Source organism: Acanthisitta chloris, unplaced genomic scaffold, assembly GCF_000695815.1.
Source record: "Acanthisitta chloris isolate BGI_N310 unplaced genomic scaffold, ASM69581v1 scaffold5393, whole genome shotgun sequence".
Classification (NCBI taxonomy): Eukaryota; Metazoa; Chordata; class Aves; order Passeriformes; family Acanthisittidae; genus Acanthisitta; species Acanthisitta chloris.
In genome coordinates, this window is record NW_008665333.1 from 50,181 (window position 1) to 68,607 (window position 18,427).

Below are 18,427 nucleotides of genomic sequence, written 5' to 3' on the forward strand. Positions count from 1 at the left end.
GTAGATAGGAAACTCACTTTGGAAAGCTGCAACACACTTTAACTTCCTGATCTGTAAGTCTCACAGCATAAAGACTGAAAATGCCTATTTCTAGAGTCAGTTCCACAGAAACAGTAGATAGACATCCCTAAAGTCAATCAGTGCCCAAACTAGATTAGTTTAACCTCAGACTTTGATTTGGTGGTCTTGAATTTGAAGGATTCTCTCCCTTCTTGGCACTAACAGAGTTCAGCTGTATTAACCCAAAACATCTCAGTTGTCTTTGTTTCTTGTTTTGAAGTTGTTTCTTTACTCCTTGGTAGGAGTTCTTAGCATGCTGTGACATGACTGTATAACTCCATTTCTGGACAGTAGATAGTTTATTATTCCCTTAATACTTCCTTTTAGTCCACTGTTGCAGCATTTGGCTTTAATAATTGTTAAATAAAACAATAGGAGTAGAATTCATTTTGTTTCTTCTGTTCCAAATCTCCTTTACTCATCATTAATCTCCACTGCTAGTGCCGAGGAAGTTTGAGTCCAGTTTCTCCTTGCTGAATAATGAAAATTTGTTTTCTGTTCTTCTAGAAAAGGTGTTGAGAGCTTGGTGACACAGGAGGAGCTTTAGGTACTGCATGTGATGGCTTTGAGAAGGGGCCACAGTGTTTCATTTCTCTCTGTTTGCCCTTCCCAGTGCCCTGGACACGCCACGAGTACGAACTCGCTCAATGGGCTTTCAGGAAGTGGAAATTCCACCAGTTCACTTCCCTGAGGGACCAGCTCTGGGGAAATGCAGTGTACCTGAAAGAAGCCAATGCCATCAGTGTGGAGCTGAAGAAAAAGGTGGGGACCTGCAGAGCAGCTTTGGGAATTTTCTGACTCATCAGTTTCGACTGTGTAGGAGTGACTTGTGGGCTCTAAAGTTATGTCTTTTGCTTATTAGTTTGGGCTTTAAAAGGGTTCAGAAAATCATGAGTCTCTAGTTCAGACTTTTGGCTGAGTGAACATCCCATGCCAATCTGGTTGATACATTCTCCTCTCCTTCCTTTCCCTTATTCTTGTTCCTGACAGTGCCACAGACACATGTGCACACAGGTCTCCCCAGGGCCTTGTCTTTTCCTTTTGGCTTTTAACTTCATGTGGTCAAGGCAAGATGTGTCCTCAGCTGAAAAATGTTTTATGCCATATTGAGACCAAAAAAAAAAAAAAGTGGCATAAACCCCCTGAACCTGTTCACAGAGTTTCCAAGTCAAACTGGCTTCATGCATGGCCTTGTGTTACGTGCCTGGCCCTTTATGATGCCAATTTCTGACCGTCAAACTGGCTTCGTGCATGGCCTTGTGTTACGTGTCTGGCCCTTTATGATGCCAATTTCTGACCTGTCAGGGCTAAAGGAATGTTTCTTTTTGCATCCAGGTGCAGTTCCAGTTCGTCCTGCTGACAGACACCCTCTACTCCCCACTGCCCCCAGAGCTTTTGCCAACTGAGCAGGAGAAGACCAGGGACAGTAATAGACCTTTCCCTCGCACGGTGGTAGCTGTGGAAGTTCAGGATCTGAAGAATGGAGCAACACATTACTGGTCCTTAGAAAAACTCAAGTATGTAAAGATTGGAGCACAACATTTCTTGTAGCCAAGAAACTTCCCTGAAAAATTTCCCCTCTCACTGTTCATTCTCTGTTCCTGTTTTCTCTCTCTGTCCTGCCAAATGCCAAGTTGCTAGACAGTGTGGGATGTCTTAAATACCAACTTTCTAGAGCCCTTGAACAAGTGCACTGATTCTCCAGCATCTCACCTCACCTTCACATTGAATTTGAGGTGAAATTTTATTTTTCAAATCTGCAAAGATTCATCACAGCTCATCTCTCTGTATGAACTCTTTTTTTCAGTCCTTTCACTGCAATAATATCCTTGTCACCTGTGTTATACAACCAGGCAACATAAGGCATAATTTACAATAAGAAGCTTCAAGAAAGAAAATTCTATTTCTGTAGAAGCCACATAAATTCTGACTATAATCTAAATTATTGTCATCACATGTAAATGACATTTCTTTTCATCGTTCTCTAAATATTGACTGAAGAATTTTTTTTTCTACTAATAACTTCCAGACAAAGGATCTTGCAGTGTGAAACACTTATTTTCTTCAATGAAATAAATAAATAAAAGTCTGTAATGGAATCCTTTGCCTTTTGAATCAAAATGCCAACATGTCTGGAGTGGAATGCAACGAGGTGCTGAAATTACTCAGCGACATGGTCTGATCCAAAAAAAGGAAGCCAAAAAAGTGCCAGAATTAGATGGGAAAGAAGAATATTTAGGAGTTTGATTGAAATCCCCGATTTACATAAGCTGCTGCAGTGACCTTGCCTCGAGCTTAGAGGGCTTAGCCTACAAAATTTCTCTGAGAATTCCTAACATCTCAGGGAATTAGTGCAGTACCAAACTCAGGGTACAGCCTGCTCTGCTCCGAGGTGTGATTTGGTGTGGGTGAAGTCAGGACTTCACTGTGTGTTCTTTGCTTTCTTTATTCACTGCATCTAAAGTTTGTTGTTCTGCTTTCTCCTACCCAGGCAGAGGTTGGACCTGATGCGTGAGATGTATGACAGAGCTGGGGAAATGGCCTCTAACACCCAGGATGAGAGTGAGAGCACCATGACAGGCAGTGACCCCTTCTACGATCGCTTCCACTGGTTCAAGCTTGTTGGGAGGTATGTGGCATCATCTCAGCTCTTGGTACCCTGGTAACTCGTGTCAGTTCTGGGTGAACTTTGACTTTGAATGTGGTTATAAACTCTATGGCCTCTGTGTCAGTTGTGTGTTTTGTCTTTCAGGGATTCTGATAGACCTAAAATGTAGTGAAGAGTAGGAAATGCTCGTTAGGACATTGCTAGTGCTGGTGTAACCTTGTAGAGTCTGATTTGAGTGAACCCTCTGTAAGTTCTAAGTTTGTTTAAAGGAATGTAGCTAAGTGCTGTCTAGGGCCAGTGGAGCAGAGCTGTGAGAATGTGAAGAACCCTGGAAAAGTGGCCCAGGGCCTTCCTTACATATGTGGTTCAAACAGTTTGGTCATACCCTGAGGAAGTATCCCGTGGGATTCTTTAACATTTCCTGATGTTGGCTGCACCTTGACAGTGTTTCCATTTACAGAAATGCTATGTGTTGGAACTAAGAACTGTATCTCTTTTAAATGGATGTGGCCTCAAGATCTCTCTGTTCAGCCATGTTTATTTTCCTTTTTCCTTTGCTTCCTGCTCCGTTCAAGGACTCTTCCTCCCTGCCCTCATTGGCAATGCCTTACGTTTCGTTGCAGTCCAGGCGGTTTGAAGCCTTTGCTTGTGGTTCAGGTGGTGTCCAAAGAGCTGTTGAATGCCACTTCTCTCTCCCTCCCCTGTTAACCCGTGTCCGTTCACCGCTGTCCAGCTCCCCCATATTCCATGGCTGCGTGAACGAGCGCCTTGCCGACCGCACGCCCTCCCCCACTTTCTCCACGGCTGACTCCGACATCACTGAACTGGCTGATGAGCAGCAGGATGAGATGGAGGACTTTGATGATGAGGCCTTTGTGGATGATACTGGCTCCGACGCTGGAACTGAGGAGGGATCAGACCTCTTCAATGATGGGCGCGACCCGTTTTACGACAGATCCCCCTGGTTCATTTTAGTGGGAAGGTTGGTGAGGTTAACTGTGGGAATGGCCAGAAGGGACCAGCTCTGCTCTAGGCTGCAATGGCTTTGCCTTGTGCTGCAGGGAATATCTGTCAGTCTAGCCAAAATATCCATAAATTGAGGAAAACCAACTCGTGAGTTGCAGTGTGCACTCGCAGCCCAGAAACCAACCGTGCCCTGGGCTGCATCCAAAGGAGTGTGGCAGCAGGTGGAAGGAGGTGTTTGGAGCACCTCCCTTACAAGGAAAGGCTAAGGGAGTTGGGCCTGTTCAGTCTTAAGGAGAAACAACTGAGAGCCCATTAATGTGTCTAAAGGGAGGTGCCAAGAGGATGGATCAAGCTCTTCTCAGTAGTTGAGGGCAAGAGGTGATTTGGCTTCTCAGTTTATGCTTGACCCTCTGTAGCCAGTATTACTCAGTGCAAGGTCATCATCACTGAAATTCACTGTCTGGGGATGTTTGTCAGCACTTTCCCAGGCACTGTGCTTGAATTTCTGAAACAAGTTTGCTTCATGTGTCTTAGTGTATTATCCATTTTGCCCATCTAGATACAGTTAAGGCATTGTCAGACCTCAGTCTGTGCTGTAGACCCTAAGGGTAGCAAGTTGCATTAAAAATATGTAATACTTGCACTGTTTGTTTGTTCATAGTCTTACTCAAACATGCAAGAAACAGGAGTTTTATTTAGCAGCTTGGCTTCCCTTTCTTCTGCTTCCCAACTGCCCCAGTGATGCTTTTGTGCTTCCCTGCTCACCCTGTCAGCCACTGGCCTTGGTGGAGCAGTCAGAGAGGTGTTTGCCACAGGTGTGGATAGTGCTCTGTGGCTGGAGGAAGGGAGGAACCAAGAAGGGACCTGAGCTTGGCTTTATCCTTTGCTGTAAGTGTAAGCAGGAAAGACTTCATGGTCAGGACAGTGGGATTGGGTTTGCTTTTAGCTCAGTGTGGCTGTAGTGTGTAACCTCTGTCTGTAGTGGAACTTGGAGCTTCCTCCATCTAGTCCTTGAAACAAAAGTTACTAAACATGGAAAAAATTGCTTTGGTCCTCTGTGATCTTTAATTTATGCCTTTCTGTGCAATGTCTGGTAATGTGTTACACAATGTGATTCTTTCAGGTTGTTGTGATTGGGTTTGGGAGTCAGTTTGGGAGATCCCTCCTGGCTGGTGTGGGGGTGGCTGTGAGCTGGTTAAGGCACAGAGCTGTTCCCCTGTTCTCCTGGTGTGCCTATTCCTCCAGAGCAGTGTCTGCAGTGCTTGGGAAAAAGTTGAGCTATTCATCTTCATTTGACAAACTCTTCAGGAAGCACAAGACAAGCTGAGCAAATACAGTGTGTAATGAGAACAGTTGTGCTTCCTGGCACTCACACAGCTTGTTTCCTGGTCCATGTGTTACAGAGAGTGCTGAGCTCTGTGGACACATGAAGCCACAGCAGTTGTGGGCACTGGCCTGGATGGTGTGAGCTGCACACGTGGAGGGTTGTAAATGGTATTGAGGAGTGAAACTCGGGTTGTATTATCTGGGTAGGTAGCTGAACTGATTTTTCCCAGTTGTTGGTTTCTTTTCTATTTCTATTCCTCTCAGTTCTTCTGCTGAGCCAGTGCTGTCAGCAGAAAGCTGTTAGACTGTTCAGCACCACTGGGTAGGAACTATTGTGAGTCCTCAATGTCTTCCAGCCTGAGAATTCTCCTTTTGAACAGTCACTTACCAGTCCCAGGGGTTTGTCCATCCACACAGATATTGTCCTGAGCACAAGGTAGTGACCAGTTTATAACAAACCCCAAATTCCCTATCACTTCTAACTACACTGGGTTGTATGTTGTAGAATGTTTAGGACAAGTAAGCTAAATTTTAGCATTTTCGATGTGGCACTGGGTTGTATGTTGTAGAATGTTCAGGACAAATAAGCTAAATTTTAGCATTTTCGATGTGTTCATCAGCAATAATGAGTGCAGGGCAGGAAGGGAAGGAGGAGGAGAAGTGTTTCAGGTAGTTATCCAACTCCTTGGCCATCTCGGTTACTTTTTTTCTCTCTCTGTGCTATGACTGTCTTTTATTTGTAACTCTTACAGAAAAGGCAAAAAGAGCTGGTCCCTTTAGCCATCTCTCCTGGCATGCTGGGCTGTCTTTAAAGCTGATTTTATTCATGGTGTGACACACTGAGCGTTTGCTCTGCTCTGAAGGGAGGTGGGAGAGGACTCTGGGATAATTTATTTCAACCTTGATGTGTTCATTTGAAAAATCTCTGTCATCCTTCTGAGTTCTGTTGGGTTTGTTTTGGTTTCTTTTGAAAACCTGTGTTCGTTAAATTTACTTTCTAGTTTTGTTGTGACTATGCCATTTTACCTCACCAATCTTTCTGCTAATACAGCTACCCTCTTTCAGTCTGCTGGGCTAAGGTGCAGGGGGACACTTAGGGGATGTTTGGGGAGTGGGAATCCTCCTGGATGTGGGAAGAGGAGGAGGATAACCCTAAGATTTCCTGACTTGGTGCTGGCTGGTGGTGAAGCAGGTGGAATGGCACTGGGAGCAGTGCAAACCAGCTCTGTTTGGGTACAGCACATGAGCTGTTGCTCTCCACTCTACAGAAGAGATTCAGCATTTTCATCAACAAATGGGAAGCTTAAAACTTTCTGAATCATGTCCTTTTCGTTCTCTAAGTTAAACTGATCGTGCTGGGTGAGGTGACTGGATGGGAGGAAGTTAAGGAAGATGAGAAGAACATTTTTTCCCTTGGGATGGTTATGTGGTAGTTGTTAATTAGGCTGATTGCTTGGGCTCTCAGGTGTTGAGTAGAACTTTTGCCATGCAAGTAAACATATTTTCATTTTTCATGATCAGTGCTTTCACTTTCCCTTAGTTTGGCTTCAAATCAGGAAGGTTGCTGGAATGCCTTTCTCTTCCAGATAGTGAGACTGTCTGCTACTGTACACAAGGCTCTTTGGATCCCTTTCCCTTGGGAAATGTCTGTTCTGGCTTGAAATGTGGTTTTCAACCTGGTTGTGTTACCCATGTTGAGCATATACCCAAATACCTTCCTGAACTCCATCCCTGATCCAGTCCAAGGGAGCAGTTCCAGCCTGAGGAACTGTTTCTTGTGTGGTTGGGTGCTGCTGGCTCAGATTTCAAAGCTGAATATGAAAATGTTATCTTAGAGAAAAAAAAAATATTAAACTTCTCATTTTGTTACTTTAAATTTAGTCTCTTCTCCCTCCCCTGCTGTCCCAGTGCTTTCCTCACTTTGGAGCAGACTGAAAAGGAATTAAACCCTAATCTTAGTCAAGTGTTCTGTTGCAGTTGTTTTTGGTTTTCTTTTGTTGTTACATGGTTTTCTTCTTTTTTCTTTTTTTTTTCTACTTTTATAGCCTTATTAATCATCCTTTTCTCTATTGCATTTCATCACCACTTTGTATTTTAGTAGCTTTATTTTTGTGTCTTTGGTTCACAACTGACACCTGTTTGACCACATTGTCATTTCAAAAGATTCATTCATCCTGGGAATGGGCATGGAGCCCAAGGAGCAGCACTTCCCTTTGCCATGCAGGACTTCCCCTTGGCATGTCAGACAAGAACAGTTAGAAATTAGAGCAATTAATTATGCATAATACTAATAAATACACATATATTCATTAAAAAACCTGCGAGAAGGAAATTGGTGAAACAAATTGCTGTTGTTTAGTATAATTTAATATGCATAGATTTCTTAAACTTACCTAATTAGTCACTTTAATGACTGGTAAAACTCTTGGTTAAACTTCTCAGTGCTCTGAACTCTCAGCTCAGTAAATAAAATCTTCCATGTTTTCCCATTGCTGAGAGCTGTTCTTTACCTGACTTGTTTGACTTCTCAACACACAAAGTTTGGCTCAAGCACTGAAGTGTTATACTTGAAAAACTTCTGCAAATCATTGCAGAAACGTAAAGTAACTTAATGGCATTAGTCTGACCCTGAAATAAAATCTGTACAATTAAACTTACTGTTCCAAAATTGACCCTCCCTGTACAGAACTTGACAAGGTAGTGTAGAAGTTAGATGCAGGAGCTGGGCCTAAATGCTCCTTTTCCTTTTGCAAACTGTCATGTGTAAATGATGGCTCTAGAGTACTGGTTTGGTGTTTTGTTGTTGTTTTGATTGGTTTTGAAAGGAAGAATATAAAGCTCCTGAAGAGATTTAGCTGTGAAGACTTATCAGTCTTCTGCTCTCTGTACACTTAGTGAATCCTCCAAGAAACCTAAGAGAGAACTCCTGGTTTATTGGGGCTTTCTGAGGGTTCTGCTCAGTGTTATCAAAGGAACACAGAGGAGAGAAAACATTTGGTCAATCTGTTTTACAGAGTGTATGTTCTGTCAGATATTTGAGGGTGTGAACACAGTAGATCAATTCCCTTTTAGTTTATCACTCCAAACTACACTCATGGGGCTGAAAACTCAAAGAGCTCTCGAGAATCAGGAATTCCCTGTAGGTTTGTACCATCTTGCTAACAGCTCCATTCACAACTGTTGCATCTCCAGTTACCTTCCATACAGCCATCATCTCCAGGTGTGTCCTCCATGTGTTTGTAACCCATTCTCCTAAGTCCTGTGTCTCCAGTATGCTCTGGTTTGGAGCATTGGTGGCTGCACTTGTGCTGCCAAGCCCTGTGTGGGCACTGTGGGTACAGGACCTCATGCAGGTCTCCTAGATGGAGTGAAGTGACTGTGTGAAGGTTTGACTGTGCCATTAGCCAAGCAAACACTGCAGGCTGGTTTTGCATATCACTGCCTAATGCTGTTTGTGTTTTCTTTCCTTCCTCTTCCCAGAGCCTTCGTGTACCTGAGCAATCTGCTGTACCCAGTGCCCCTGATCCACAGAGTGGCTGTTGTGAGTGAGAAGGGAGAAGTCAGAGGGTTTCTGCGTGTGGCAGTACAGGCCATAGCAGGTGAGAGACTGAGCTTCACACTGCAGCTCTGTGCTACACTATCATAGAATCATCAGGGTTGGAAGAGACCTCTCAGATCATCAAGTCCAGCCATTAACCTGTCACTTCTGGAACACCTAAACCAGATCCTCCAGCACCAGATCCAGACACCTCTTAAACACCTCCAGGGATGGTGGCTCCACCACCTCCCTGGACAATATTTCAGTGTCTGAACACCCAACAGTGAAAAGATTTTTCCTAGCATCTAATCTGAATCTCACTGTGATCAGCTGCAGCTTTAAAAACGAGTCAAACAAATCAAACCATTCTCTCATACTCAGACCTGAATTTTCACATTGCAACGAACACTTGTTCTTTATAGCTAACTTGCTTTTGAAATTACTTTATTGGTGTGAATCATATGGACCAAACATGGGTACATCTTGAAACCATACTAGTGATCTAAATGATGGGGCTGAACACTGAACTTTATACCTGGCAACTATGCAACACTTTCTTAGAACAGTAAGAGGTCTAACTAGTGTCAGTGAGTCTGAAAACTAAAACTAAAGCAATAAGATTTTCTCTCAGTGTGAATAGTGGACAAGAAGTCTGAAAACTAAAACTAAAGCAGAAAGGTTTTCTCTCAGTGTGAATAGTGGACAAGGGTACATGCAAGTTTGATAGTTGTGGTGACTTGCAGTAGAGTTAAATATACGAGTGTGTATATAAATATATAAAAATAAATACAAATATACCAAGTTGCTGTGCTCAAACCAACCTAAATAATGCACAGAAGTGTGTTCTGCAGTGTCTGACAAGAGCACGTGAAGGAGTTCCTGAACTGATGGTTTTCAGCATGGAATAAACAGAAATCAGCAGTTTTCTTCTTCATTACCTCACTAACAACGTTGAGACTTGGAAGCTGCTTTAACACACTGTTTAATCACCAAGAATTCCCAACTTTTCAGAGGAGAAGGGTAGATCTGTGGGGATGGTAACTGCCCCATCCAGTGTTGAACTGCCACTGTATGTGTGCCAGAGCTTAACTGCAGTTCCCTAGTTGCTACTATTTCATCCTTGCTCAGTGTGAGGTGAGTTGGGAGTTAGCCATGTCTTGTCCATGCTGCTGGAGCACAGATCCTTCCCATCATTTGTCCTCTGAGCTGTGGCTAAGTGCCAGCAGTTCTTTCTTGTTTAGGTAGGGTAACCCTGGAAGCTTCACTCTCCATGGGAACATATAATGAAACCTCAGCCACTGAAGGTGTAAGAATCACTCTGGGACTAAAGCAACTGAATTAAAATCTGGTTTAATGTGCACAAAACTCTTAATTTCTAGTTTGGTTTGGTCTCCTGAGCATTGACTGAATATTTCCAAATAAATGCTTTATTTATCCATCCAAAAAACCAAAGCACACCATGGCTAATAGAAACTCAACTGGGGACATCTCTTGAGAAAGGGCCGTGGCATTACTGGGCCCCTAAGCAAAGCTTTGGAACACATTCTAAACCTTGGGATTTCAGCTGTGAGCATCCATTTACTCTGGAAAAAAGCTCTGGCATTTAACCAGGCCCCATTGTTGTTGCTCTCCATGAGGAGGAGGAGGTTAAATGGGCAGATTGTATGGGCAGATTTGCCTTTCAGACTTTCAGCATGTACTCGTGGAGCTTTGCTGGTGTTACCACTGAGTTTGTGGTTGCAGGATTTGCATGGCAATTCAAATCTGTGTCAATTTACCTCAGGAGTAAAGAGATAAGCAAAAATGAATACTGGAGTTGTTTTGCATTCAAAAATCTCTAAAGTTCAGTATATTCATAGTGAAACTTCATAGCTTGATAGATTTCTGACATGGTTTTTCCAACACTTCAATCTGTTACTAGATAACTCTTCTGCCTTCCTGACTGGTTTCTGTTGTAATCAGGATTTCCATTTAGATAACTCTGAGGGGTTTTTCCTCTCCTTCCCATCCTATACTTACCTTTTCTTCTTTCCTGTTTTTACAGCTGATGAGGAAGCCCCAGATTATGGCTCTGGTATCCGACAGTCTGGCACAGCCAAGATTTCATTTGACAATGAATATTTTGATAAGGTAAGTCTTAAAATTGAGTCAGGTTACTTTGGAGTGTAGTAGTTTGTGCTTCTAAATCAAGAATATGTATTGCAGAGGAAGAAGGGGATGGCAAACCCAGGAACTGCAGGAGTCTAACATCCCACTTCATTTTTCAGAGTGATTTTTCCTCAGTTGCCATGACTCGGTCTGGGCTGTCCCTGGAGGAGTTAAGGATTGTGGAAGGGCAAGGACAGAACTCAGATGTTACCACTCCTCCAGAGGAGATCAACAGAATGAATGAGCTGGGTAAGCAAGGAATATGGAGTCATTTTAGAGAAATTAAGGGAAATCTGGGACACTGAGTCAGTGACAGAAAGGGGATCTGAGTGTCCTTCAAGAATGATAGGGAGAGGTGTAACTGGTGGGTTACAGTGAGAGGTCCTGGAGTTACTCATTTGAAGAACTGTGCTGAAAATCTGTTCCCTGGTATTTGGATCTTCTGATTATCAGGAAATAATTAGGGCTCAAAAGAAAAAAAAAATATGGTGGAACTAAACTGTTTCCTGATGGGATATTTTAAGAAAAGAAAGGGGGGGAAAAACCAAAAAGAACAAAGTGATTTCATGTGGGATGTTTGTGTCTCCCTAAGACTTGAAGTCAGCCACTTTGGATGGAAAGATGACCATGGAAGGATTCACTGAGGAGATTGGTGACCACTTGAAGCTGGGCAGTGTGTTCACCTTCCGTGTGACAGTGCTCCAGGCCAGTGGAATCCTGCCTGAATATGCAGATATCTTCTGCCAGTTCAAGTAAGAATTTGTCCCTCTTTACATAAGGCAATTAATGGTTTGATAGAGCAAATTGGACAATGAGGGTTTGACTGAGAACTGTCCAAATCAGTGGCAGTGTGGTACAGCAGGGAAAAACACCACCTCAGTTCCTGGAATTCCTGGTTCCTGCTTTGTGTTAGCAGAGTATTAAGGAATCAAGTTCTACAGAAAGGGATTAGACATCAATGTGGACTCTTAAATTACCAGTTTTATAGATATCCTAAGGTTTTAAGTTTTCAATATGGAAGATTCAATACCAGATCCTGCCTGTGCTCAGTGGAATGAAAGCTTGAGTAAATGGATAGCCCTCAAGTGAAAGTGTTCTTTGCCTTAGGTTCTTAGGAAAGAGAATAAAAAATGGGAATCATAAAGACCTAAAACAAGCACAGGAACTGTGGTCCCACAAGACATGGGTATTCCTGGCTTTAGGCCATCGCTCGACTCCCTGTAAAGTGCCAGCAGAATAAATTTATGGGTTTCCTTTCAGGGTTGGGTTCACAGCACAGCAATCTTCCTTAAACCATTCTGTGGTGGTTGATTTGGGGTTGATTTTTGGTTTTTTTAAAGCTTTCTGCATCGGCATGATGAAGCTTTCTCAACAGAACCTCTCAAAAACAACGGCCGAGGGACTCCCCTGGGGTTCTACCACGTCCAGAATGTAAGTACAGCTCTGTGTGAGCAGTAGGTGCCTGTTCCAGCACTGGGAGTTGGGTGTAGCCTTCATGGCAAGGGGAGTTAAGAACAGACAGTGGGTCTGATCAGGTGAATGATGTAATTCCCAAGGGAAGACAAGATGCAGAATGATGCTGTGTGGCAGATTTAACTCTTCTGTTTCACCTCCACTTCCTGCCATTGAATTCTCTGTTTCCTTCCCTGAAAACAGCCTGGAATGCAGGAAATAAAATGTGTGTGAATAGCAGTGCTCATGGTCTCAGATGAACTGGATATGTCTATTTCTGTGAGCTGTGTAATCCTTTGGTTACATGCAGCTTCCTCTTCTCCTGTGTGAAGTGCCTGGTGCTGAGGCTTTCATTTGCTCCTTTATCACAGAGTAGAATTAATGCCTAAGCCTAACAGGAATGCAGTTGCTTTTACTGTGAGTGACACCAAATGGTATGAAAAATACAGGCTCCTAAAAGAGATTTCCTTTTGAATGTCTCACTTTCTTTCCTCCCTGTGGCTAATAGATTGCTGTAGAGGTGACAGAATCGTTCGTGGAGTACATCAAAACAAAGCCTATTGTCTTTGAAGTCTTTGGGCATTATCAGCAGCATCCTCTCCACCTGCAAGGACAGGATCTCAACAGGTATTGGTCACTCTTCTAGCAGAAAGGCACTTTGGCATCATGCTCAGGGTAGCTCTGCTGTTTGGGCAGTATGACCTACTCCTGTGAGGTAGCTCTCTGCAGTTTGGGCAGTATGACCTACTCCTGTGATCCAACAGCCACACCCTCACAGGCAGAATTCCTCATGGGGGTAAAAGTGCTGGCAGAGGCCAATTTCCCCAGTGTAGTGAGTGATGGAATTGTTCTGCCATCTCACATATGGAAAGCTGTTTTGCCAATCCATCTACATCCACCCTGCAGACACTGTGGTGGGTAGACTGCAGTTTGGGCAGTATGACCTACTCCTGTGATCCAACAGCCACACCCTCACAGGCAGAATTCCTCATGGGGGTAAAAGTGCTGGCAGAGGCCAATTTCCCCAGTGTAGTGAGTGATGGAATTGTTCTGCCATCTCACATATGGAAAGCTGTTTTGCCAATCCATCTACATCCACCCTGCAGACACTGTGGTGGGTAGAGCATTGTCCTGGTGGCCTGAGGGTAGGATGACTAAAGAAGAGATGAGACTGGAGGCAAACAAAAGGTTCCTAGTGCCCATGTTGCTAAGCATTTGAATTTTTGGACTCAGGGAAAGGACCCCAAGTCATCTTTGTCTTCACAGCTTCAGGGAAGAGGCTGTTGAAGAAGCTGATTTTAATGTCAGCTGAGACTTGTTCCTTTTCCTCAAGTCATTTTGGAAAATACCTGTTACCTGCTGAATTTTTTAGTGCAGAATGGAGGTAGAGCAGTTGGAAACTCTAAAGGTTTTCATATTTTTATTTTTACAGACAGCTAGGATTAGTTAAGTTAGAACAGGGAAAGGACATAGGTTAGTCTGAGTGCTCTGAGTCCACTTGTTTTCCTGACAGGTGATATTTCCCTGTCCTCGCAGAATTGGGAGAATATTTTTAGAGACAAAAATGTGTGTGATAAAAAGACGTGTGTGTGTTTGTGTGTTCAGCTGCTTCTGTATTGATAACTCTTTCCATTTCTCCCCAGCCCTCCACAGCCTTCCAGAAGATTCTTTCCTCCCCCTATGCCACTCTCAAAGCCAGGTGAGCACAGCTCTCTGTATATCAAAGCTCTGCTGCTGAAATGGAGGTTGTAGTGTATTCCTGAGCTATCCAGGACACCTAGAAATGTGATGGAGTGAGTGTTGTGAAGGGCAGTGAACCTGTCTTTGCTCTCTCTCTTCCTTTTATGTGTTGGATTTTTATTTCTTTCCAACCTCCTCTGCAGGAAGTTCTGCTTGGACTCATTAGAGGGTAGAATTCCATTCCTCAGGTGTTGACCATATTCCATGGGATCTGTCTATGGCTCTTGACTGGAAATTTGCTTCATCATTAACCACTTCATCTCTTTGCTCTCTCACATTCTCATTTACTGAGTCTTATGAAATGCCCCTTGGTTATCATTGCCTAATTGCACTAATGCATGACAAACTCTTTTGTGTTGCTGTTTTTCCACTTCACCTTTCCATTTCCTCCTTCTCCATCTTTGTCTTACCTGCATATCTCTACCATCCTTTTCTTTGTTTTTTCCTGTGTGTGTTCCATTCCCTCTGCAGACCATGAAAGGAAAATTGAGTTGATTAGGTATCTCATGTCTGGCTATGTAAACGTGCACGTGCTGAACACGCTGTCCGAGCATGCCAACGTGCTTGCCTCCTCTGCTGTGGCTGCTTTCCAGGATGGAGCTGACCAGCTGCCACCTTTTCTCTTTCTGCCTGTTCCCAGTTGTCAGAGTGAGAGGGCTCCTAAACGAGATGGTTAGTAGCCAAACCTGATCTATGGTAGATGTAGAAGTAGTTCCAAAAACTTCCTGCAAAATTCCCTTTTTTCCTTTAGCGTGTAGTATCCTTAGGACTAGAAACTGCCATGGTTCTGGTCATGCTGGGCTTAAGTTTAGGGGTATTTTGGAAAGAACCATACAGGCTCCAGTGGATCCATTCCCTGGAACTTTCTGGAGCTCTGATTTTTTGTGATAGGTGAGAAATGCATCTGAAAACACAACTAGCTGCAGAGGAAACATCCTGCTGTGTTCTATATAGGTTTCCTTTTTGCTCATCATCTTTTTCTGCCACTACCAGTGCTGTTCCTCACCTCCATTTGTATTCTGTTTTATTTAAACCAAACCAAAAGACCTGCTGGCTATTAACTGTGCCAGAGCAAGTCTGTGAGAACTTCTAGAACCACCTGTCATGTTTAGTTAAATGTGTCTTTCTGTTGTTTTTCTCTTCTGGTGCTTTTGAGTTTTTCTGCTTAGCAATAAACTTGAGTGACTTGTGTGTTTAATGTTCCTCAACGGTGTTGAGTCCAGCTGTAATGAGTTCTTGTGCAGCTGCATGATGTGATGGTCTGGCAGGATTACTGCCCTGAGGAATGAATGGGAAGAGTAAATGATGAGCTTGGAGTTGTAGTGCTGTGAATAACTGAGTCTGGTACAATCTGTCCCTCTGAGGTAGCTGCTGTTCTACCCAGAAATAAAGCAAGAAAAGAGACCACACAGACACTCCTGTAAGGGCCTTTTTGTAGCTGTTGTGCCCTTCCAGTTCATGGGAAGTTAAGCCATGGTGAAAGCTGAAGGACACACAGAGGTGTGAAGATAGGGAGAACCAAAAGCACCTGAGCAAGGGAAGAGTGGGGCTTGAGAGGCTAGAAGGGAAAATCATTATTTGGCTTAATAAAAGCAACGAGGTTAATAAGTGAAAGGAGAAAAAGTGGAAAATGAATGACAGAGGTACAAAAATCCCTGTCAGAGGACACAGGAACTGAGCTTTGAGATGTTCCTGTTTGCAGGAGTTGAGTGAACAGATACAGAAGATGTGCAATGAAAGGGGTGAGGGAGGTCTGTGTGAGGGAGGGACAGGTTGTTTCCAGAATTTAAGCTATCCCATTGTATTTTAACATGGTTGATCCCTACATTTGTATGAAAGGAATTAGAGAGGATCTGGCCAGTAATAATCACTAATACCCAAAGATAAGAAGCCCAGAAATATACTTGGGCAGGATTAAGGCTCTGGAATAAGTCTTGTTCAGCTTTTTTGCATATACAATATCTTATCCAAGTGGCACAGGAGTCTGGCACTTTGTAACCTGAAGAAGTGAAGAAATTTTAAGTTCTGCTTTTTCCTCTTGCATGGGAAGGGGAAATGTACTCTCTGGGTCAGTAATTGCAACTCTAAATCAAACTGATGAAATAACTGATGCACATTGGAGGAAACTTCTGTGAATCTAGAGAGACTGTGTGTTTTTCCAACCTTTTGCATACACTTGTGTTTCATAATTTAGCTTTTTTAATCTAGTAACTTTGATTTCAGAAGAAACACTTTGAGAAATCGTGGTTGCTGTAAGCAGCATCGTTTTCACGGAGAAAACTGTGGTCTGCATATGTGCCTAGGATACATAGGATCACTGAAATGGCTTGTTCCTGTGAGCCCTGAGTGAGTTTTACTCATTCAGACTGTAAATCATTCTTTTTCCTTTCTTCCTTTCTTTTCTTTCTCTAAGTGCCAGCCACAAAGCTGAACACAATGAGCAAACCCAGCCTGGGCCAGAGCGTGAGCAAATACGACCTCCTTGTGTGGTTTGAGATCAGTGAATTGGAGCCAACAGGGGAGTAAGTCCTGTGTTAATGTTTTGTCTTTCAAGAGCAGTGGTTTCTGGGAGGTTTGAGGGGTTTTTGCCCCTTTGTTCTGTTCAGGTTGATGTTTGTCAGTCATCACTGGGCAGGGGTCTGGCTGGTTTGTAGTGATGGGGTGTCAATTCTGCTGGCATTAGTTGTCCCCTTTGGAAAGGACTGAAGGGGGAGAATGACATTCTTTCACCCCCATTAGAAAGGTCTAAGAAGGTAGAATGACACTTGAAGTGATCTCTCCACTGTGAACCCCATGCACACCAGCTGAACAGGCACTGGGAAAACTTAGCTCACGTAGTCCATGAGTTTCCATTCTTTGGGTCACTAGAGACTTGATGTTCCAGAAGTCATCTAACAGGCCCTGGTTTATGTTCACCTCAGCTACAAAGAAAGTTTTCCATTGACAGGTCTTTAGGGTTTATAATGGAAAGTGAGTTGCACAGAGTTTTCCAGAAGCACTGGAAGTACAGTATATGATCCTTCTGTATTTGACTGATGCTGCAGTGCCATAAGGAGTCTGGTTTGGGTGTCAGTAGAAAGAAACACTCTTAAGTCTTTAGATACTCTAGGAGAGGGAACTGTTGGCAGCAGAAGTTGCTGTGCTGGTCTGTCTTTCCTGCCTGTTGACTGCACTGTCTCACACAGGTACATCCCTGCTATTGTGGATCACACTGGAGGCCTCCCCTGCCAGGGGACATTCCTGCCGAAAGCTGTGGAACAGCAAGTTTTACCTCTGCAGGAGGGGACAGAATGCTAATAACTGGGTTGTGCATCTTGCCTGTCCTCTCCTTTTCCTCAGAGCTGTGCAATGGTAGCTGCAGGGTCAGTCATCAGTCACTCTGGACCTAGTCTGGTAGCTCTGGGCTGTGAGGAGAATAGGTTTGGCCCTCAGTGTATTGCATCCCACTCATGAAAGGTGAAAGCCTTTTAAACAGCAGGAACCTTTGGGACCAGGTTTGTGCCTTCAGTGTTGTCCAACATCTCTGCTAAAGGCACAGAAGGATCCTGTGGACTCAACTTTCATTCACTCTTCCACACTGCATGAGGCTGATGTTAAGTGCCCATGTCTCAGGGCACTTTCAATGCCTGTTATAATGCTCAGTAGTAATTTGTCTTTAGCTAGATTCTAAAGATAATCCTAGTCAAACATGGTTTACAGGTTTAAAGTTATGTTTTCTCTACTCTCAATTTCTCAGTTCCTTTTCATGGGCTTTACCTGTCACTTGCATTTCCTCTCGTTCTTGAAATAATAGGGAATTTCTTATAGCTTAGGAATAATGGTCATAATCCAGAAAGTTTCTTAGAAGCAAGAAGTTACTCAGTTCTGGATTTCCTGCTCACTATCTTTTAGGGCATAGCAACAATTTCAGGACAACTTTAGGTTAGAGAACCTCAGGCTTTGTGCAGTGAGGAGGCAGAAACATTTCATTTCTGTTATACATGAGAATATAACCTTCCTTTGGAGTTAATTTTAGGGTCCTGAAACACAGAGGTATTTGTTGAGTCACAGACTGGTTGAACTGACCTTATTTGCTTCACTTTTGCAGTATAAGTGCAAAATAGATGATGTTTGTGTGTGTGAATACTTCACCAGTGTTTTGGTTTTGAACTCTCCCAGGGAATCCAGCGTAGAATCACAGTCACCATCATCCATGAGAAGGGCAGTGAGTTGCACTGGAAAGATGTGAGAGAGCTGGTTGTTGGTGAGTCAGTTGTTCTGCATTTAGCTCTGAAAGGAAGAAAAACTACTAATGGTAATTTCTCTTGGCATCAGATTCTGTCATTTTTGTATTGTCTGTGGGAGGAGGAATTTAAAAAAGATCCAGAGAAAAAACTGAAGTTTTTCACTTCCACTTAGAGCTGCTTGTTAATCACAAAGGATACTTGGGAAAACAAATTCCTGTTGAGTTTTGATTCCCTTTCCTCCCTTCTCAGGGCGTATAAGGAATAAAGCAGAGGTGGATGAAGCTGCTGTGGATGCAATTCTGTCTTTGAATATTATCTCTGCAAAATACCTGAAGTGCTCTCACAGCTCCAACAGGTGAGTGA

At 43.3% G+C, this 18,427-nt stretch overlaps 1 protein-coding gene across 1 annotated transcript in view; it reads left to right on the top strand.

Moving 5' to 3' along the window:
• The window catches only part of KIF1B (kinesin family member 1B), a 76,391-nt gene that overhangs the window by 45,785 nt on the left and 12,179 nt on the right, over positions 1 to 18,427 (top strand). The window contains exons 21-35 of the mRNA XM_009071700.1: positions 674 to 822; positions 1,396 to 1,577; positions 2,552 to 2,689; positions 3,402 to 3,650; positions 8,441 to 8,559; positions 10,543 to 10,628; positions 10,766 to 10,895; positions 11,239 to 11,398; positions 11,987 to 12,077; positions 12,607 to 12,725; positions 13,742 to 13,797; positions 16,252 to 16,360; positions 17,024 to 17,090; positions 17,997 to 18,081; positions 18,314 to 18,419. Of these exons, the coding sequence (XP_009069948.1) occupies positions 674 to 822; positions 1,396 to 1,577; positions 2,552 to 2,689; positions 3,402 to 3,650; positions 8,441 to 8,559; positions 10,543 to 10,628; positions 10,766 to 10,895; positions 11,239 to 11,398; positions 11,987 to 12,077; positions 12,607 to 12,725; positions 13,742 to 13,797; positions 16,252 to 16,360; positions 17,024 to 17,090; positions 17,997 to 18,081; positions 18,314 to 18,419 (1,846 nt within the window). The remainder of the gene's footprint in view (positions 1 to 673; positions 823 to 1,395; positions 1,578 to 2,551; positions 2,690 to 3,401; positions 3,651 to 8,440; positions 8,560 to 10,542; positions 10,629 to 10,765; positions 10,896 to 11,238; positions 11,399 to 11,986; positions 12,078 to 12,606; positions 12,726 to 13,741; positions 13,798 to 16,251; positions 16,361 to 17,023; positions 17,091 to 17,996; positions 18,082 to 18,313; positions 18,420 to 18,427) is intronic.